This window comes from Esox lucius, chromosome 11 (genome assembly GCF_011004845.1).
Source record: "Esox lucius isolate fEsoLuc1 chromosome 11, fEsoLuc1.pri, whole genome shotgun sequence".
NCBI classification, from domain to species: Eukaryota; Metazoa; Chordata; class Actinopteri; order Esociformes; family Esocidae; genus Esox; species Esox lucius.
This window is the reverse complement of record NC_047579.1, coordinates 5,628,062-5,650,505: the sequence shown is the minus strand read 5'-3', so window position 1 is coordinate 5,650,505 and position 22,444 is coordinate 5,628,062. Positions and strand designations below refer to the sequence as shown.

General features: G+C 45.2%; 1 protein-coding gene across 7 annotated transcripts in view; it reads left to right on the top strand.

Annotated features, from left to right (window-relative positions):
* Positions 1-231: 231 nt before the first annotated feature.
* kcnc3a (potassium voltage-gated channel, Shaw-related subfamily, member 3a) overlaps positions 232-22,444 on the top strand; it is a 101,751-nt gene continuing 79,538 nt past the window's right edge. For all 7 annotated transcript variants that reach the window (XR_002197428.3, XR_002197427.3, XM_010905886.5 and 4 more), the window contains exon 1: positions 232-847. Coding sequence is in view for 5 of the 7 variants with exons in the window: in XM_010905886.5 (XP_010904188.1) it covers positions 314-847 (534 nt within the window). In the remaining 2 variants the exon portion in view is untranslated. The remainder of the gene's footprint in view (positions 848-22,444) is intronic.

The following is a 22,444-nucleotide window of genomic DNA, read 5'->3' as shown; positions in this document are numbered from 1 at the left end:
CACTAGTGTTACATGGTTTCTCCTAGCCAGTGTAGAACACCCGTGGTTACATTCTATGTGTGTTCTCAAAGAGATCCCGACATTTACCCTATGGTATTAAACAAATCTAAAATACACATTTTCCTCTAAATATTGTTACCCCTTTATTTCTCTCACTCTCCCCTCACAGACTCCTCCTTTCCCCCTCCCCCCTGCGTTCTCTCTCTCCTCTCACTCCCACCTGACTCCTGAGCTCAGTTCAGTGTGTGTCTCCTCTTTCAAAGGACGCAAGGGTGGGAACAAGTCGCCCAACAAAGCATGTTACAGCGCAGACATGACTTGTCAGTCAGACAGCGAGAAAATCGTAATAAACTGCGGAGGGGTGCGACACGAGACTTATCGCAGCACCCTCAAGACGTTGCCCGGTACCCGGTTATCTTGGCTTACCGATCCAGACGCGTTTAGCAACTTCGACTACGACCCCAAAACGGACGAGTTCTTCTTCGACCGCCACCCCGGCACATTCACATTCATCCTGAATTACTATCGAACCGGCAAGCTCCACTGTCCCAACGATGTGTGCGGCCCACTGTTCGAGGAGGAGCTTGCCTTCTGGGGCATCGACGAGACGGACGTCGAGGCGTGCTGCTGGATGAACTACCGCCAACACAGGGATGCGGAAGAGGCGCTGGACAGCTTCGAGCAGCCTGAGCCAGAGGAGCCGGAGGACGACATGGCGCTGACTGGAGATGGAGAGCTCAAGAGGCTGTGCCTGCATGAGGACGGGCGCAAGAGAAGCTGGTGGAGTGTGTGGCAGCCATATTTCTGGAATCTTTTTGAGGATCCTTATTCTTCCAAAAATGCCAAGGTGAGTCCTGCCTCCAGCACGAGATACCGGTAGAATAATTGCTGTTGCAGTGCTTGTATTGCGCGCGCTACACTCTCCCTTCCTCTGTCACTAACGTTATTGCCGTCGTTTTGTAGCCTGTCTCTCATTTGGTTAGTACAGACCAGAGCTGTACAGCAGGTGTATTCTGATGTTTCTTTTAGAAGCGTGAGATGCCGCATAATCTACGTAAACACCTATTGTCGCTGTTTTATTTTTGAAAGGACGTCAGGTATAGACTGCAGTCTGAGTATAAAAGTTTGCTGCAGAGTGAGTATGCTGAGGAGTGTGTTGAAATGATGTTATTCTTGTCATAACATTTCAGATTTTTGCGTCGAAGGGTATAGTCCAACAGTTATTTATTGGAGAGAGAACAAAAAGAAACATGACAGTGAATGTCAAATGCATCGGGTTGCCAAAAAGCTGCCAACAGACTAGTAGTCTGTTGTGCCTATAAATTACGTTGCGGTTTGTTAAAACACGGTGCGTTTGTTGGTTTGTTTTATCTGTTATTAAAATGGAGCACCAAACTAGACTGTTCAAGTGGTGTAGGGAGCCTCTCTCCCCTGTACCTCGCACCCTCTTGCGCAGTTACTTTGTCGGTGGTACTTTTCCTCCCCTCTATTTTTACGCATTATTTCCCTTTAGCACTGCGTCTGGAGCTTACTGCATACCCATCCCAATACACCGCCCCCCTCCCCTCTTTCCCACGGTTGATTAAATTGTCGTTTTGTCTGTCTTCTTTGTGGACCTCTAGCGCTCGACTCCGTCGTAGTCATCGCGCGAATCACTCAATCTTGATTAGCGCATTATCTCTCGCGCGCTCTCACTCGTCTTCCACTGTACCCTCCCCCGTTGCGTCTCTCTCTCTCTCGGTATCCTTGCCTTTCACTCTCTCCATCCTGCTTTCACCCTCTCTTTACTCCCTTTCCCCTCATCGCTTCGCATCAGTGGCTTCGTTTTAACAAGCTTCCTTGAGCTACGTCCCTCTTCAGCCTATAGGCTACAGGCGTTTTGCGCACCCAGGCCTTGATTTTGTCAGATATTTTGCAACTGGCTCAAATAAGCTTTAACCTAAATACATCGTTCTTTGTCATGTTTGTGTCCTCCACAGAAATTAATACCACTTTGAATTAATGTTCCAACTCTGAATTAATGTTTTCGATAACACAGTTTGTTCATTTACCAACATGATAGCCTATCCTACTATGTTTGTGATGACATTGGTCACTGCAGTTGACCTGCCGTCCATGTACAAGAAACAATGTCACTCTACCTTCATTTTTCCAGGTTTGTCTCATCAAGATTACAAATCACTTTCCCAAGAGTGACATGACCAAAACTTCATCAAAAACTGTTTCAAAAACTTGTTGATTTTGCAAACACAAACTAAGCCTGGTCTAGGATTAAAAAATCTCACTCAGTGGAGTCCTAAACTAGACTTAATCTGTGTCCGTGAAACCAGTCCATTATAACATAAAAGCCAGAGCACTTTAGTTTGAAAACCTCACAATGAGAAGGGCAAGAGATTCATGTGGGATGTGTGGTGCAATCTGGGGTCAGACCCATTGACCGCCCTCCTCTTTATTGTCCATTCTGGCCTGGGTCACACGTGGCCCTGTATCACACGCCGGCTCTTGGTTATTCCCCTTCTATAGACATGAATCAGCCCAGCGTGACTAACTGTCTTGCTGTCCAACACATCTGTAGCCATAGGCTACCTGTGTGTGAAAGCAGGACCAGTGGGCCTGCAGCTGTTAGTCGTGGCCACGCGTCTGCATCAACGAGAGAGCATTCGTAACCTAGAGATTTAGCCTGGAATGTTTGGGGATTAGTGGGCCTGAAATGTTTCCCATTTTACTTGTGGGCAGCACTTGTGGGTAAAATCTGCAACCAAGCACAAATTAACACCTTCAGAAGGGTGACACAGAACAACTGTGGTTACCTGGCAACAGGATTCACAGTCTGCCATGTACTTGTTCAGCCTTCAGTAGGCTACAACAGGTATATATATATATATATATATATATATATATATATATTCATTTGATATAGAAGCAGAGTCAGTAACGCCAGTTCATTCTATTAGAACATCCCCAGCCCCATCCAAGGGATGTAATCCAACCTGTCAATCGAAGGCTCGTAACGATTACCCCTCTCCACAATATAAAAAGACATTACCAGTAATGGTCTGTAGGTGTTTCGGTGTCTGGCCTGTGGTCTTTGTACGCTGAAAGTGGGACTATTCACGTCAAGTATCAGTTATTTAATTTATATGTCGAGCCATCTTGTGGCCAAGTAATAGCTCACCGTCTGTTCTGCTTCACGCCCTTGGCAGAATGGACCGTCTAGGTACAGACTGCTCTTGGGTTTGTTTAGCTGTGTGTCTGTTCTGCTAAGCGGAAGTCTATGAGGCTGCTGTCTTCCTGGTGTGGCGACCACTCTACCTGAGGTCCAAGGAATCTGCTTCCATGGTAACACAACAGAGCAGTCGTTTGTTTCCCAGAGGGGCTGGCATTAGCGAACACAACAGACCAGTCGTTTGTTTCCGAGAGGGACTGGCATTAGCGAACACAACAGAGCAGTCGTTTGTTTCCCAGAGGGACTGGCATTAGCGAACACAACAGAGCAGTCGTTTGTTTCCCAGAGGGGCTGGCATTAGCGAACACAACAGAGCAGTCGTTTGTTTCCCAGAGGGGATGCCATTAGCGAACACAACAGACCAGTCGTTTCTTCCCAGAGGGGCTGGCATTAGTGAACACAACAGACCAGTCGTTTGTTTCCCAGTGGGGCTGGCATTAGCGAACACAACAGAGCAGTTGTTTGTTTCCCAGAGGGACTGGCGTTACAGAGCTCCCCAGAGTTAGAGTCACCTATTTACAGATAATAGGGCAAAGTTTAGACCATAAATAAATAATAAATAAGTAAACATATTTCTGTGAACTGGAGATCTTTTGTGACAGTGCCAAAACTGCAGTTGTAGAAGTCGCCTAGTTGCTTAAGTGGCAAATCTTTGACCAGTTAACCGTCCCCCAGTTCTAATCTTAACCAGTAGGATGAAGAAATGCAAATCTGACTTAAGAAACGTTTAGAGCCAATTCTGTCACAAGACTGCTAATCAGACCCTTCCCTGGGCTTACCCAGTAAGAGATTCTGCAGACCAGTTCAGGTCTAGAATATTCCACATTAAGTGAACTAATTTCAGCAGAAACTATGCCAGGGTTCTGGAGAGGAGAATACGGCCGATAGTAGAACCTCAGATTCAGGAGGAACAGTGTGGTTTTCGTCCGGGCCGTGGAACACTGGACCAGCTCTATACCCTCTACGGGGTGTTGGAGGGTTCATGGGAGTTTGCCCAACCAATCCACATGTGTTTTGTGGATTTGGAGAAGGCATTCGACTGTGTACCTCGCGGCATCTTGTGGAGGGTGCTTGGGGAATATGGGGTCCTGGGTCCTTTGCTAAGGGCTGTCAGGTCCCTATACAACCGAAGCAGGAGCTTGGTCCGCATTGCCGGCAGTAAGTCAGACTTGTTCCCAGTGCATGTTGGACTCCGGCAGGGCTGCCCTTTGTCACCGGTTCTGTTTGTAATTTTTATGGACAGAATTTCTAGGCGCAGCCAGGGGCCGGAGGGTGTCAGGTTTGGGGACCACACGATTTCGTCTCTGCTCTTTGCAGATGATGTTGTCGTGTTGGCCCCTTCTAACCAGGACCTTCAGCATGCACTGGGACGGTTTGCAGCCGAGTGTGAAGCGGTGGGGATGAAAATCAGTACCTCCAAATCCGAGGCCATGGTCCTCAGTCGGAAAAGGGTGGCTTGCCCACTTCAGGTTGGTGGAGAGTGCCTGCCTCAAGTGGAGGAGTTTAAGTATCTAGGGGTCTTGTTCACGAGTGAGGGAAGGATGGAACGGGAGATTGACAGACGGATCGGTGCAGCTTCTGCAGTAATGCAGTCGATGTATCGGTCTGTCGTGGTGAAGAAAGAGCTGAGCCGCAAGGCGAAGCTCTCGATTTACCAGTCAATCTACGTTCCTACTCTCACCTATGGTCATGAGCTTTGGGTCATGACCGAAAGGACAAGATCCCGGATACAGGCGGCCGAAATGAGTTTTCTCCGCAGGGTGGCTGGGCGATCCCTTAGAGATAGGGTGAGAAGCTCGGTCACCCGGGAGGAGCTCAGAGTAGAGCCACTGCTCCTCCACATCGAGAGGGGTCAGCTGAGGTGGCTTGGGCATCTTTTTCGGATGCCTCCGGAACGCCTTCCTGGGAAGGTGTTCCGGTCCCGTCCCACCGGGAGGAGACCCCGGGGAAGACCTAGGACACGCTGGAGGGACTATGTCTCCCGGCTGGCCTGGGAACGCCTCGGTGTCCCCCCGGAAGAGCTAGAGGAAGTGTCTGGGGAGAGGGAAGTCTGGGCATCCCTGCTTAGACTGCTGCCCCCGCGACCCGGCCCCGGATAAGCGGAAGAAGATGGATGGATGGATGGAATTTCAGCAGAAACATTTGAATGCCTAAATGAAATGAGTCAACAGTACACCAAATTACTTCTGCAATCACTTAGGATGAGTTTGGTTTTGTCTACGCAGGCAGGAGAGGAAAACCAGTAAAGAGCGAGCGACTGCTGCTCTCTCCTAGTCTATCACCTGAAAATCTATAGAGGACTGCTCAGACATGTACAGCCTATACATCACAGTGGCTAGTACCCGTACTCTCACAGATGAGGGAGTTTTACAGTGTGATGTGCCTTAAGAAAACGCCAAGTAAGAAAACCATTCCGTGGTTTGGCTGATATGGTCCAAGTCAGTGTAGCTACAAGGCAGTAGGACCCAAATGTGACTAATGCCTTGGTCTAAGTTGTTCCAGGACTCTATGTGCCGCTGCCCCTGTGACTCTGAAACTGGCCCGCTGCTCTTTCAGCGAAACAAAAACTCTCTTCACTTTCTTCACTGTCTCTATCAAATAGAAGTTTAATATACTGTCCTGAAAAGGAAAAAGTTCCTTACTATGATTCATTTCTTTTTGCTATTCACTGCAGGCTTTATTTGCCAACAGTGTGAAAGTGTAATGTCTCGGAGTTTGAAACCCAGCAGAGGTAAATCAATTACAGATGTGCTTGTGTTTTAGGTCACTTCTTGATTATCATATTGCATTATATTTTGGCTAGACAAATAGAGATTTAGGTTAGCGAGGTTGCTAGCATCTAGACCTGCTTTTGGCTTAATTTTCTACTCAGTACATTCAAATTAAACATATTTTAAATATGCCAGGGAATTTCTCTCTTGTCTCTTCTTGTCCTTTTCCCTGTCCTCATGCTTAATTGCCCCCTCCCGAAAAAATTAATCCATATGCATTTGTGGAGACAAAGCAGTGCCATGGCACGGATTGTAGTGTGTTAAAGCATATTTTCTGTCGACTTGGGCACATCTAGACAGCTTATTGACCGGCGTGCTGGCCTGCTCCATGCTTTTACATGCCATGTTGGAATGGGGGGGACACGTGTTTTAGAGCATTCCTGGCCCTACACACCATCTCATAGGTAGACCAGTGACATGGTCCCTCCGGGGTTCCTTCACTCCCTGTGGGGACACCAATGTTGCTGTCGGCTGATCGTGCAGGCTTTCCTTGTAACAACGATGCCAGCAGGGCAGTGAAGCAAGGATTAAAGAATGAAACCCATGGCGACTTGTTGGTTTTGGGTGGGGTGAGATCTAGCTGAGTATAGTTTGAGGGACTTTTGGTTGGCATTGTCACAGAACCGGGCCGGACAGGCCATCCGGCATTTTTTGCTTAGTGGACCTCTAACTTGAAATGTCCTGATATCTGGCAAATAATGTGGGTTTTGAGGAGATAACAACAAATAGCTTGTTCTTCTTTAAAAGTGCTGTGTAAGTTATAGTTGGTGTTGTGCCATTGGTGCTAGCAAACTGTTCCTCTGAAGAATGTCTTTAGATTACTATCAGCTCCTAATGTCCAGCATTATGTTGCACACTTGGTTAATGCAACAAAATATGTTTGAAATTAATTCCATTTACTTGTTGGCAAAGCGATGTCCATACAGGCTGTGTTAGTCAGTTACCTAAGACTCTGAAAAGCAGACTTATGCTGGAGAGGGAATCTAAATGTGCACATGATCTGAGCAAGAGGAACGCTAAATATGAATTCTTTAAAGATGCACTGACCAATATGAAAGACAGGATTTCTTTCTTCATCTTTGAATTTATTTTTGAATAAATAATGTATATCTAGGCTTTTAACTTCATTCGCCATTTTCATATGTAAATAGCTATATATTACAGTACATGTTTTTGACACAGTTGGCTGATAATAAATAAAGCTAACTAAGACAAAAATAGTTGTCGATATTTAACGATAGAATACCGCCACTGGGCACATATGACCCTGCCCTGCCTCGAGAAGTAAGATGGCAGGCCTTTTTATTGACATGGCACATATCATGATCATGAATATGCAATGCAGTTATGCCCAGCCTAAGTTTTAATTTGGTGGTCTCATACTAGTTTATGTTAACCTGTTTGTAGCCTACAGATGTCATGTCTTAATTTGATCACCCTGTTGTTGCAGGAAGCTTCCTTCACCACAGGAAATGCAAAGTTGTTGTGTGCTTAAGAAAATAACTTTTTTTTTTGCTGTAAATAGGAAAGCACTCTTAGCATACTTGCCAGGTAATAGAATAGTAAGAAATCGTCTCAAGTTTGTAATGTCCACTTCAATATGTCAAAGGTGATGGCTCTGAAGGATCAGTCAGTTAATCACCCTCCACATTGCAATTCACATTTCCTTTTCCTGCAGGATTATTTTGCTGCTGTGTCAAACTGGCTCAAATTATAATCCGCATCTGTATCCCTGTTACTTGGCGTGTGGAATGTTGAAGGGGGGAAAACAGAATCTCTGTCATTGCATTGATTACATAACAGACTACAGGATCCCCGATTCTGTTTGATAGTGAGAAACAGTATCTCAGTAGATGGTGGTTTACCGTGCGCTTGGTGAATGTTGTCATCACTCGGCTGTGCCGCCGGTTGTAGCCCTCGACTCTTCATCAATCTGTGACGTGTTTTATTATCACGGATGCAGGGGTTCGCACCGGATTGCTTATTATCTCTTTGAAGCCCCCCTCTCCCACTCCACCCCCCCTTCTCCCTCTCTCTGTCTGGTTGTGCTATAGCGTAGCACTGCGGTGCCGATAGTAGCTGACTGCGCAGCGATTTCTGCTGCAGCGCAGCACACGAAGCAGCGTCTAAAGGAGACAAAGGGAGAGGGAGGGGGCTGTTAGTGTTCGCCCTTTTAGGACTTCGATCCAGGATAAAATAACTCAAACTATTGGACGAAGTGGCTTTTCCCCTCTTGGAACCTCTTCGTTTTTTCTCTCTCCCTTTTTTTGCTTAGCCTCGCATGCCTCCATGTGCGCGTGCGTTTATTGATTTAATCAATACATCTCCATCGGGCCCATTCACAGGGCTGTCTCCGGTGAATGGTGTTCATTTAAAAAGCCCCCCCACACACACACTTCACGGTTTATGCTGGCTTTCCTAATCCTGTAAGAGGCAGGTCCCCCCCCCCCCAACACACACACACACACACAACACAGACAGAAACACAGAGTGGAGAGGAGGGGAGTAATGCAGTATAGCAGAGAGCCTGCTGTTAATGGCACTACCTGTCGAGCTTTAGAATGTCTGACTAGTCTCTCTTTTGACTTGATCTTTGTAAAGGTTATGTTTTGATCTTTCTGACCTTGTCTAATGTACTGCACCTGACTATTAATCCATATGGAGTGTGTATGTATTTGTGGAGTGTGTATGTATTTGTGGAGTGTGTATTTATTTGTGGAGTGTGTATGTATTTGTGGAGTGTGTATTTATTTGTGGAGTGTGTATGTATTTGTGCGATAGTATGCATGGTCGCTGAATCCTTCAATATCACATCCTAGATAGATTGTCCACCTTGTAAACAAAGCTCCCTGGTCCGGTTTCACTTTATGTTAATACAACATTGCGCACACACACACTCTGTCTCTCTTTTGACAAAGTGCTGTGACAGGAGTTGCCCTCTGTCAGGAAAAAATTGACTGTTTAACCTTTGTGTGATCCAGCTCTGTCCCTGTCCTCCAGCCACCTCTGGCCAACTATGAATATATCTACAAGCGCTGAGGTGATATACCTCAAGTTCTCTGACCCAGACACCTCTTAACACAGAACATGAACAGCATCCCACAGGTGAACAGTTACCTAACCATGTCCTCCCATATTCTGTGGATGAGCACCTGTTCAGTGGACATCAGAGTAAATGAACGTATCGGCTAATGATTCAAAACAACTCATTCGACTCCAAAAATGTCTTGCGCAGTTTGTACTTTGTAGTTGGCTGACAGTCTCCACTAAGATATAAATATGGCAAAATTTGTCGAGTGCTACTTGGTTGTTAGTGCATTTTTGTTCACTTTAGTTTAGTTTTTAGCTGGTTTTTAGCTGGGGGGTTTTATTATCAAAGTGACATATCTTATTGTTTGGGTCTAAACAGAAGAGTAGAACCCATCATTATAGAAAGGCCAGTTTCAGATTGAATTAAAAAAGTGATATACCTGGATTTCAACCATCAGGTAGGATTTCATTAATAGAAATATAATTAAATAATGATTTGCATAAATAGGGACTCTTCTTGGATTATCATTTAATCCTATTTAGTTATCTTTTGGAGATATGGCTGTGAAATAATAGGTGAGAAGGCTGACCTAGCTTGAATATGTGTTTCAGCACAGATATCTGTTTCAGCACTGGACAGAGACATTGTGTGTCTGTTTCAGCACTGGACAGAGACATTGTGTGTCTGTTTCAGCACTGGACAGAGACATTGTGTATATCTGTTTCAGCACTGCCCAGAGCCATTGTGTATATCTGTTTCAGCACTGGACAGAGACATTGTGTATATCGGTTTCAGCACTGGACAGAGCCTTTGTGTATATCGGTTTCAGCACTGGACAGAGCCATTGTGTATATCTGTTTCAGCACTGCCCAGAGCCATTGTGTATATCTGTTTCAGCACTGGACAGAGACATTGTGTATATCTGTTTCAGCACTGGACAGAGCCATTGTGTATATCTGTTTCAGCACTGGACAGAGACATTGTGTATATCTGTTTCAGCACTGGACAGAGCCATTGTGTATATCTGTTTCAGCACTGGACAGAGACATTCTGTATATCTGTTTCAGCACTGGACAGCACCAATGTGTAGCTCTGTTTCAGCACTGGAAAGTGACCTTGTCTGTAGTGGCCAGTTCAGCTCCAGGCCGAGTCATTTCATAGGCTTATTTAACTAGTTCAGCTCCAGACAGAGGTGTTTCAGTAGACTTATTTAACTATTTCAGCTCCAGACAGAGGCATTCTGTAGGCTAATTTTAATGATTCAACTCAATTCCCTTCAGTTGTGACTATCTCGGCACTAAACAAATCTGACGCAGCGCTCCAATGGAGTGCTGTGGCAGCATATGTTGAAGCAATTACAACAATATCACCAGGCAAGTTTGTGTCACTGAAAGTCTGTCCCACTCAATGTGTTGACTGTCCAGATGTTACTATGATCATGAAGTGCTTATTTGGTCTGGTCAGTGCAATTCTAGTTTTATATGAGCAGATGGTAACATTTTTAATTATTTCTGTTAGTGCTATTTAAAAGATTTGGGTTGCGGGTTTGGAAGACTTCAGTGTGTCCGATTGGGTCCAGTAAGGAGTGTTCCGATTGGGTCCAGTAAAAATGTTATGTCATGTTTTATCATTTAATTCATTTTGCTGATTTGAAGTACTCTGACTTTAGTTTAGGTTTGTGTAGCACAGTGGCTCCCAACCTTTTTCAGTTACCTTAACCTTTTGCTCCACAGCCGGACACATTTCCCAATGCTCCAAAAAGGGACATCAAATGCAAAGGGGCAAGTAGTGGCCTGATCTCCTAACCAACCAGGGTTTAGGCTTACGATAACATTTTTGCAGTTTTAAAAAATACAGGGTTTATGACTTTGTGTCTGTAGAAGCAAGTGACAACTCTCCTGTACTTCCCCAGTGGAGCCTCAGCAGTCAACGCAGACAAATACATTTTTAAACTATATGGATCACCTCTTTGGCTGAAACCTAAAATAAAAAATAAATAAACAGCTTATAATTAGTGCAATAAATTCACCCAACTATGGAGCAGTACTGGAAACTGCATCAGTTATACAAATATTTAATATACTGAATGTGAAGGGGTGGGTTTCTTCCTGTCACATGAAAAAATACAATGAATCGGCTTATCTGTGGCCTTTGAGCTCAAAAGCAAAAACGTCTATGATGATTTTGCTGTTGAGCGTTCAGTGTTCCCGTTTCTAAAAGGGCTAAATCGCCCTTGTCTCAGTGTTAAGGTTGTAGGCCTAGTAGGTCTCTTTATCCCCAGGTGTATGTAAAAAATCAGTGATTGGAGACCCTGGGATCCGGCTGCCGAAAATAGCCCAGCGCACAATGCGTGCTTATGTGTGTGAACTGGAACTAGATTCAATCATACTTCAAACGTGTGTCATGCGAAATCCGTTTGATGCCCGCCTACACATGTATGGATCTCACCTTTCCCCCGGCAGGGATTGTTATTTATTCATCACCAACCCACTGGTGTTTGAGGTGGTCCCTCCGGGGAAACGCTGACCACTGAATAGCTTTCATTTCCAGACCGTATTGCCTTTCCTGTGGAATCGGTCTGCGGCTCCCGCGGTGCTGGTGCTCCCGCAGATTGGCGTTTCTCTGTTGTTCTTTAGGTAACATAACAGGAAATGCATGTAAGAGTAAGCGATCCCGCGCGTGGTTGACACTGCGTGAAAAAACGTGGTCTCGGATGCGCAGCACAAATGAAGCCCCCTAGACCCCTCCCGCGCCGTGTCCCCTCCAGTTTCACCACCTTGCTGTTTTTTTCTTCCTGCAACGGTTTCTGTTCAGCTGGATCCTATTTGTGATTCCAGCGTCCTCCCTCCCCCTCCTCCTCTCCTAGCTCTAAATATAGAAAGAAAAAGGGGAGATGGAGGGAACATTCCTCCTCCTTCTCTTCAAACTGGCACGCACACCTCCTCCCAGTGATTTTTTTCCCCTCGACGTTTCTGACGTTACTGCAACTCTGCTGCACATTCCCATTCAGCCGCAGCCGGGTGTTTTCTTTTTTTCTTTTTTTCAAAGCTACCGGCCACCGCGCGCATTAAAACCGCCTGTGGTTCTCTCCCTCTATTCTCTTCTCCTTTCACCGATGTGCATGCTGCCCACCCGTGGACCGCCCTCAGCCTTCGGAAATGTGGCTTCCCTTATACACAGCGCTGGCAGTTTTTAGTTTTTTTTGTCAGCGTGTCGAACCAGCCACATTGTCAGTCTGCCCTCACAGTTGTGGATTGTAGGCTCGGAGGGCCAAGTGTTTCGCGCGTCCTGAACCCACTGTGGTGACGGCGGGAAGCCTCTACGGGGAGAGTCGGGGCTTTCAGTAGTGGCATTTGCACACAGGGCCTAGGAGGGTTTAAAACAGTCTGAGGGTAAAAAATACATGCTTGGTAAATGTAACTGTTTTCTAACATGAACTTATTTTATGATATGATCTTATACAATCTTTTAATATTGATTTACAGGGAAAATACTAATCATGTGTTGTCGTTTATTTCTAATTTTTGACGTAGGAATCATCCATAAAGCCTTTTGTATCCCCCCAACCTGATTTTGCTAGAGATAATAGTCCTGCACTGTATGAAAAAACGGTTTTATTCTCATCAGGAATTGAGTAGTGGTATGGAACCCCACCGTCACACACACTGTCACACACACTGTCACACTGTCACACACACTGTCACACACACTGTCACACTGTCACACACACTGTCACACACACTGTCACACTGTCACACACACTGTCACACACACTGTCACACTGTCACACACACTGTCACACTGTCACACACACTGTCACACACACTGTCACACACACTGTCACACTGTCACACACACTGTCACACACACTGTCACACACACTGTCACACACACTGTCACACACACTGTCACACTGTCACACACACTGTCACACACACTGTCACACTGTCACACACACTGTCACACACACTGTCACACACACTGTCACACACACTGTCACACACACTGTCACACTGTCACACACACTGTCACACACACTGTCACACACACTGTCACACTGTCACACACACTGCCACACACACTGTCACACACACTGTCACACTGTCACACACACTGTCACACACACTGTCACACTGTCACACACACTGTCACACTGTCACACACACTGTCACACACACTGTCACACACACTGTCACACTGTCACACACACTGTCACACACACTGTCACACTGTCACACACACTGTCACACTGTCACACACACTGTCACACACACTGTCACACTGTCACACACACTGTCACACACACTGTCACACTGTCACACACACTGTCACACTGTCACACACACTGTCACACACACTGTCCCTCTTTCTTTAATTCTCTCTCGCTAGCTTTCTTCTCTCTACATATCTATTTCTTTCTCTTTCTCTCTGTCATTCTGGATCAGGCATCTCCTAATGTTGTAAGCTCCATGTGTTTTACCATACTCCTTTGCCAACACACACACACACACACACACACACACACACAGGCACACACACAGGGTTCCTCCCTCCCTTCCTCCCTCAGACTGTCCTGCCCCCGTACATCCTGCTGTTCAGTTAGTCAGTGGCCGACCTCGTCCATGTACCATTTTCCTTTTAAAAAGCAATCACAGCTTCAACCTGGGTTGGCTTGTCAAAAAGAGCTGAAACCGTGTCTCCTGTCTCCCAGACATCGTCAGCTGAAACCTCCAGGAACAGCCGAAAGGGATGATTCAGTCAGAATGTACTCAGGCAAAAACAACACATCCACATTTTGTTAGAACTATTTAAAACACCTCCCTCCCAGCTCTGGACACTTGACGGCTGCGCTATCCCACTGCGCTAAAGGTTTGCCATTGACCTCTAGGAATAAATATAAGTGTCCAGGCCCCAGGCTTGTGGCTTGTGTCACATGAGGGTAGTTTGGCAAAGCAGCCTGACAGGGGACACTCAGAGGAGAGTGCATGGGGCCACTGGGTGCTGCAGTGCAGAAGGACCTTGGATGCGGTCACTTTGTGCCACCTAACTAAGGTTTTCCCATCAGATGTTTCTACCTCAGCACCAAACAGGTCCAGTCAGAACAACCATATTCGAAACAGGACCAGGAACAGTTGCCATAGCTAGTTCATTTGAAACTGTTGCATTGTTCTCACATTTTAGTGCTTTTAGAGGGCGTTTGGGGCATTTGTTGATTTCCCCCCCCCCCTTTTTTTAATATTGGATCTATTTGCACATTGGTCTCAGACTCTTACAATTGTTTCATTTCTCCCTATGTTTTCAAACATTGCTATGCTTTACTTGATAGGAATGTGTGGAAGGATAAAGGAGGGAGTTTATGCTGAAAGAGCAGTGAGACGGATTTGAACGCATTTTGTCAGCATACATATTTTCCTTTAAATATGCAGTCATTTACTCATACATGCTGCAGCCTATCTGGATTTTAACCCTCTAAGTTCACTTTAGAATGACATGGTATACGGAGTGTGCTGTATGACTTTGGATTTAATGTGAACATGCAGTAGAGCATTTAAGGGCAGGCTGTTTGTCACACAGAATGACAGGTGTTCCTGGAGATGTTAGGGCAGATGTTTCGCCCTGACAGTGCACTAAAACGTTTGTACGTGCACAAAGAACGTTTTTAGTTTGTGTGACTATGTTTTAACTACTCCTTTTCTCCCCTCCTTTACCTTTCCTCTTTACTCCTCACTTCTCCTCTCTCATACTTCTACACTCTACTCCTCTACCTCTTCTCTCTCTGCCTTTCTACTCCTCTTCTCTTCTATACCACACAGTATTTCTAGCTTTACTTCCTAATTTACTGCCTCGTTACCTTCTAGAACTTCAACCAGGTGCTGGTTCATTTCAAATGTCAGAATGTGTCCTGCAGTGAAGATGTTTTAGTACTTACTTTTCTGTTTCTTGTGCTTTCTTTTCAGATAGCTGATTCATGGAAGGACCATGTACAAGTTAATGTAGCAGGGTTTTTATCCAATTGGCCACATAGAAAATGTTCCCACCAGTGTTTTTTCGCCAATCAGACTAGTTGTTGATAAAAGCAGCGCATAATGACGTAGTGCTCAGAAAAGTACCATGCAGCTCAATTTGTCATGTGATAAATACATTTTCTTCAAAATGAATGTGCTTCCATTGCGTTTTGAACTTGTACTGTCAGGCCCCAGCGTATTGGCCCATTCTGGTCATGTGGCCTGTGCTCTACCAGCAGCTGGTGCACAGAGAAGATAGGCTGGCCTTGATATGACTGTTACTAATAAGAGCAATGCGACTTTTATGTAGTCGAAACGACAGCCGTGCATCAATCATCATGTCAACCGAATAGGATCCTCAATTTTTATTGGAAAGCAGCACTAGACCCCTCCCCCTAGTGCACTTTCACCAGCCTATGAAATTCATCATAATTTATTGCATTACGCAGCCTAATGAACTGCCTCATTCCCTGAGTCCTGAGTGTTAGTGGAGCTCGTAAATCAGTGCGGGGCTCCGAGTTTTTCCGATATGATGGCTATCAATATTTGCACATAGAGGTGTTTCCACTGCTATTTGATCGCTTTTCACCGACGCAAAAAAGATTCTGCCACGTCGAGCAGGGAACAATTTGTTTCCGGCACACCCTGTTTCCATCAGACAGGTCGTGAATCGGTTTTATGCATCAGGCCCTTCTTCTGTGAGGTTGGTTGGAAACACTAATCATGAATGTGAGGTGTTGTTGCCTCACCGATGCCTTTCCAGGAATGGGGTGTCTGCAATATGAGAAACATTTCAAATGCACACGCATTGATTAGCAATGTATATCCAGGTTGATGAGCACAGTAAAACAATTCCCCGGCCCACGTTTAAAACCAACAGAATCTTTAGAACATACTGTATCAATACATGTAATAGTGGAGAACAAAACACAGTATACAGGAAAAGGGAGACAATTGTTTTCGCTGTTTCCCGGAATGCATTGCAATGGAAATCTGGATGTGTAGTCTGTTCTTTATGGGGAAACAAATCTTGGCCATTATAATGAAGGGACCTAGAAGTGTGCCATGTGAAGCTCAGCTGAAAAGGCCATGCCTGCTGTCCTGATGAGTATTTATGGATCAGTGAAGATAAGTTAATGGCATTTGGATTATCTGGGGAGAAATTACATGGCAGTCAAGAATAACTACTGTAGCCAAACCATTTGGATGTCCGGCTGGTCTTGTCGTATTGAACATTGTGAAGGGTGTGATGCATTGATAAGATGTCCAATTGTTTCCTTGAAATGTCCATCCATTGGAGATTTTAACCTTGAAACAGGATTTGTGCTTTATTTGTTTTTTTGATGAGTGGAAGGTGCTGGGTTCGAGGTGCGCACTGGTTCAGATCGATGTTGTTTGTGTTTGTGTGTTTGTGTGCATGTTTCACAGGTTGTCAGAGGTGTATCTGTGCCCAAATGACAGAATTCATTTTCTCTGTTCTGTGTTCCTCTACTTTTATGTTTGTGAACCTCAGGAAGAATAACTGCACCTTATGAAACAGCTTATGAACTAAATAAATCAAATAAACATACACACACCCACACACAAATAGGCAGACAGACAAACACACACACAGTTGTGGTTTAACGCACACACTATTTTTTTATTATATATATATATATATATTCAAACTGCTACGGTTTATGTCTTTTTTGCGCAGGACAGGAGAGAAGGATCTGAGAGAGAACGGAGAAAGAGAGGGGGGGACAGAGCGATGGAGAGGAAGAAAAGGAGAGAGTGAGATGGAAAGGGAGAGTGAAGGGGGAAAGAAATTGAGAGGGAAGGAAGAAGCGAGGGAGAGAAGAGAGAGAGAAAGGGGGAGCAGCATCTCAAAACTAAAAGCTTTTCATCGGCACAAAACCCATTTTACTTTCAGGTCTTTAAAACAGGACTTTTTATTGCACCCCCCCCCCCACACACACAACACTAAAACACCCAGTAAACCTTCCTGTCAATCTCAATGAACTGAGCCAATGACATGCCTTTGGTGCATTACAGGTCAAAACAAATTGGAATGCATGTCAGAATAGTAACATCAGAATGTGTGTCTGCAGGTCAGAATGTGTGTCTGCAGGTCAGAATGTGTGTCTGCAGGTCAGAATGTGTGGGTGTGTGTGCACCCGCAACCTGCATTGAGGAGCAGTGTGTTTGTGTGTGTGTGTGTGTGAGAGAGTTCGGGGACTCATGAAATGATGATGACGGCTATCCTGCAGAGCTCCTTATGGGAGAGGGAAGGGGGAGGGGCTAAGAGGTATGGAAGGCGGGAGAGGGACGTCGCCGCCTGGGAATAAACGAGGGATGATTTGAAAGAGAGATGAAAGAGAGAGCAGCAATGGAGCGACGAGGCTTAGCGGTATCAAAGTCCCGCAGGGACCACTAGGGGGAAAACAGACTACACAGAAATAAAGCCCAGTGGACAGACCAGGCAGGATGGAGAGACAAAGAAAGAGAGAGAGAGAGAGGAATGAATGGGTGATTGAAAGAGTGCAAGATTTTGAAGGAGGAAAAGATAGCAGTTCTGGAGTTCTGGATTTAAAGACAAGAACTCCCCTCACTCTCTGTCTCTCTCTTTCAGCCTCTCTCCTCCACTCAGTCAGTCACTCACACCAAAGAACACACACACACACACCAACACACACACACGCACATTTACCAGCCAGCCCAGTCAGTCGCCTTGTGGTCCTGTCTCGGATGGCTTGGACACAGTTGGCCCGAGTGTGTGTGTGTGTGTGCTATTTACTGATGGAGAAGATTTTAATGTGTCTTTGTGGAATAACGGCTGCTCCACTCTCTGCTGAATCTTCGTGTACAAACACAGACGCAGTGACTCAGTGGACATATCCTGTCTGTGTGTCTCTGTGTGTTTATTCTGTTTCTGCAGGAAGTGTGGAGACATGGCCTGAAAGTGCATGGTGGGGACGGGTTGATGCTAGAGACTGAGACATGGAGTTGGACAGAAAGGGTAGAAGAGGAAAGAAGGTAGACAGGAAAAGGAGAGGAAAGGGGAGCTGAGGAGGTGATAGGAGAAAGAAAAGGAGAGGTGAGAAAGGAGATAAGGGGGAGAAGGGAAGAGAAGAAGGGAGGAGAGTAGGAGAGCAGAAGATAGGTGAGGGGAGAAGAGGAAAGAAAGGGAGGTCAGAAAAGAGAAGGGGAGATTATGCTAGAAGAGAGATGAAAAGGAGAGTGGAAAGGGGAGGAGGGGAGATGGAGGAGGGTGAGAGCCAAAGAGAGGTGGAGAGAGGAGATAAGGAGAGGGGAGGGGAGGAGGGGAAAGGAGACAGAAGGAGAGGAGGGGTGAGAAATGAAGTTAGGGGAGAGGAGGGGAGTACTGGAGGGAAGACGGGAAGGGGGGGGAGAAGATGGAAGATGATGGGAGGAGGGGAGAGCAGAAGAGAGGATAAGAGAGGTGGGGAGAGGAGAGAAAAGGATACAGGCAGAGGAGAAGAGGAGGAGAGAGGAGAAGAGGAGGGGAGAGGAGGAGAGAGGAGAAGAGGGGTGTGGAAAAGAGGAGGAGAGAGGTGAAGAGGAGGGGAGAGGAGAAGAGGAGGGGAGAGGAGAAGAGGAGGAGAGAGGAGAAGAGGAGGGGAGAGGAGAAGAGGAGGGGAGAGGAGAAGAGGAGGGGAGAGGAGGGGATAGGAGAAGAGGAGGGGAGAAGAGGAGGGGAGAGGAGGGGATAGGAGAAGAGGAGGGGAGAAGAGGAGGGGAGAGGAGAAGAGGAGGGGATAGGAGAAAAGGAGGGGAGAAGAGGAGGGGAGAGGAGAAGAGGAGGGGAGAGGAGAAGAGGAGGGGATAGGAGAAAAGGAGGGGAGAAGAGGAGGGGAGAGGAGAAGAGGATGGGATAGGAGAAAAGGAGGGGAGAAGAGGAGGGGAGAGGAGAAGAGGATGGGAGAGGAGAAGAGAAGGGGAGAGGAGAAGAGGATGGGATAGGAGAAGAGGAGGGGAGAGGAGAAGAGGAGGGGAGAGGAGAAGAGGAGGGGAGAGTGTACAAGGACAAATGTACATAGTGCACTGCAGTGATCAGGACAGAATACTAAGCAGAAAAAATGCAATGCCGTCTCTTTTTCTGGTTTCACCTCTATGGACAGGGTGTGTGTGAATGTGAACCAGTGTGTGTGTGTGTGTGTGTGTGTGTGTGTGTGTGGGTGTGTGTGAACGTGAACCAGTGTGTGTGTGTGTGTGTGTGTGTGTGTGTGTGTGTGCACCGGCCAGAGAAGGGTCTGTTTGTCTGTCTGTCCCTTTGTCCGTCTGCCTCCCGGTCTGTGTTGCCAGGAGACAGACAGTGTGAGTAAGAACCTGTTTTTGTTGTTGTTACGGGTATTTGTTCTTACATGTATACTGAGGGTGTGTCCCTGTCTGTTTATGGCTTCCTGTTGCACTTTCAATGGTTGAATGCACCAGAATAAAACGTAGAATACACAAGATGTACTCTTCAAAACTGAATGGTTGGTGCTCTACTTACCTGAAGCAAACATTACCCTCACTAAAGATGTGGTGATTTACTTACCTGAAACTAGCAATACCTTCCCTACTCAAGATTTTGTGCTCTACCTACAAGCTAGCAATACTCTCTCCTCAAGATGTAGTGCTTTACTTACATGAAGCTAGAACAGCCCCCATTTCTCAAGATGTAGTAACCTACTTCCAGCTAACAGCACCTTCTCAACTCAAGATTTAGTGCTCTACCTACTAGCTAGTATTGCCCTTTATTTTCAAAATTTAGAGGCCTACTTACCTGAAGCTACAAAACACTCACTGGTGCTCTAGCTACTAGCATTACCCTCTAAGTTTAGGCATTAGTGCTTTATTTACCTAAAGATAGAATTACCTTCACTACTTATCATTTACTGCTCTACCTTTTAGCTAGCATTACCCTCTTTAATCAAGATTTAGCCCTCTCAATTGAAGACTTAGTGCTTTACTCACCTGGTGCTAGAATTATTTTATTTTCTCAAGATGTATTTTATATTCTTTACTTCCATGTTCCACTTTCAGTTTGGTAGCTTTCACACAGTGTTCCCATGGTTCCGTCGTACCCAATATCCATAACATGTCCTATTTTCAATGGTTATTCCCAAGGCAGCAGGGCTTTTTTCGGTTCCCTGCCCCACATGGGAGTCCCCTCCTCATTCTGCCTGTTTCTGACTGTCCTTTCATATTTTTCTTTCTGTTTCATCATCACGTAATCCTCCTATTTCTTCATTTTTTTTACCTTCTTTTTCCCCCATTGTATTTGTAAAGCTGGTTCTCTTTCTTCCTGTAGTGGGCATTAATGAAACACTTGATTCTACATACCCCACATAAATACAGCTAGCATTAAAGAAACACCTGGAACTAGTTAACCCACATACCGGTACACTACAAAAGGAAACCTCCGAAGGGCACAGAGACGCTCCCTTCCTGCAGGGCACAGTTAAGTCCCTGGTTCATGAGGAATCGAGAGGTGTCATAATTGTTGAATGAGCTGCTTCTAAAAGAGTCCCAGTTGCGTGTGGACAATCTCAACCTCTGTACATCCCAACAGACACAGACAGCGTGCAGTACAGAGAGAATCACAGAGAGAATCACAGAGAGAATCACAGAGAGAATCACAGAGAGAATCACAGAGAGAGGGGGAGGGGTCTCGTGCTCCATTGGTTAAAGTATGGAGTAGTAGAAGAGGGTCAGCTTATTATTATTCCTTGAAATGTGCTGTTCACATGAAGAAATCACTATATTATAGTTCTCTGCTATTTTCAACCTGTTGTCATCTACATTATGCATTTAACATCCACTAAGGGAACTCAAGCTGATCGATATCATGGGGGTTGGGATGGAACAGGAATCACCAAGGGAAGATGAGATGAAGATGTGGTGGGATTTGGGGGTTAGGATAAAACAGGAATCACCAAGGGAAGATGAGATGAAGATGTGGTGGGATTTGGGGGTTAGGATAAAACAGGAATCACCAAGGGAAGATGAGATGAAGATGTGGTGGGATTTGGGGGTTAGGATGAAACAGGAATCACCAAGGGAAGATGAGATGAAGATGTGGTGGGATTTGGGGGTTAGGATAAAACAGGAATCACCAAGGGAAGATGAGATGAAGATGTAGTGGGATTTTATTTACTACTTTATTACTACTTTATTACTTTTGCATTGGCAATGTAGTAATCTGTTTCTCAACAATAAACACACATTTGAATTGAATTCAACTTAATTGAATTCAACATATTTGAACTGTATTGAACGAAATTAAGCAAGTGTTGTAGAAAGAGAGATTGATATTAGCAGGTCCACAAGTTATTGAGGAGATATTTAATTTAGCAAAAAGTTATTACATTTCATTTTGAGAATCTTTCAAATGAGTGCTGCATAATAAAAAAATGAAAATACCAAAAAAATAGAGACTGAGCTCCAATGGAAGAGGTGTTTTTGTTAATGAGCCAATTTCCAATATTGAAGTGCTGTTCAACACTCAACTATGACTGATTATGGACAACATAACACACGAACACACACTCACGCTTCCCTGACCTCGCACACTCACGCATTCTCCCTCTATCATCTCCCTGTGACACACATTTACAAACGTACACTGCCATGCGTGCTCTCTCGTTCTCTCACAAACACACATTGCGCATGGTGTGTCTATCGTCTAAATGTATCCTTCATACTATTAGTCATGAGAGTCAGACACATGATTCATGCTTGTTGATGTGACTTAAGCACAGTGTGGTGCCGTGTAATGTTCCTCTTCATTGTAACCTACTTTTGTAGACCAATAAATGCCTACCTCAACACTTTTTACATTCACATTTTCAGTTACAGTTTTTCTTGATTCCGTGAACCCATTTGTCCAATCAGAATTTGCTTTTCCGAAACCGTTAACACACAAAATGTAAGCAATGTTAGCCAAAAGTTAATTAGCAATATGTAAAAAATTATAATAATAAGTAGGGGGACAGCCACTCAGTAGTAGTGAGTATCTACTCAGTGAAGTAGCTGGGGATTGTGGGGCGGGGTACATGTCTCAGGGAATGGCGTAATATGGGCATCAGCAAAAGCAATCAACACCCTCTTTACTATATTGTGCATGACTTAACTATGGGGGGAAGGTCAAAGCTAGTGCGCAATACCAGAAATATGAGTCCGATAGGATACTGTTTAACTCAAGCTTTTCCCTGACATCTTGTGCCAACAAAGACAATTCTAATGTTGTCCCTCTCCAGTCTACCTTTTTAGAGGAAGTCCAGGGAGTCTATCCTGGGAGAGTCACATTATGAAGGAGATATAACTGGCTATAACTGGGACTCAGAGAGACCCTGACCAGGTCACATTATGGAGGAAATATAACTGGCTATAACTGGGACTCAGAGAGACCCTGACCAGGTCA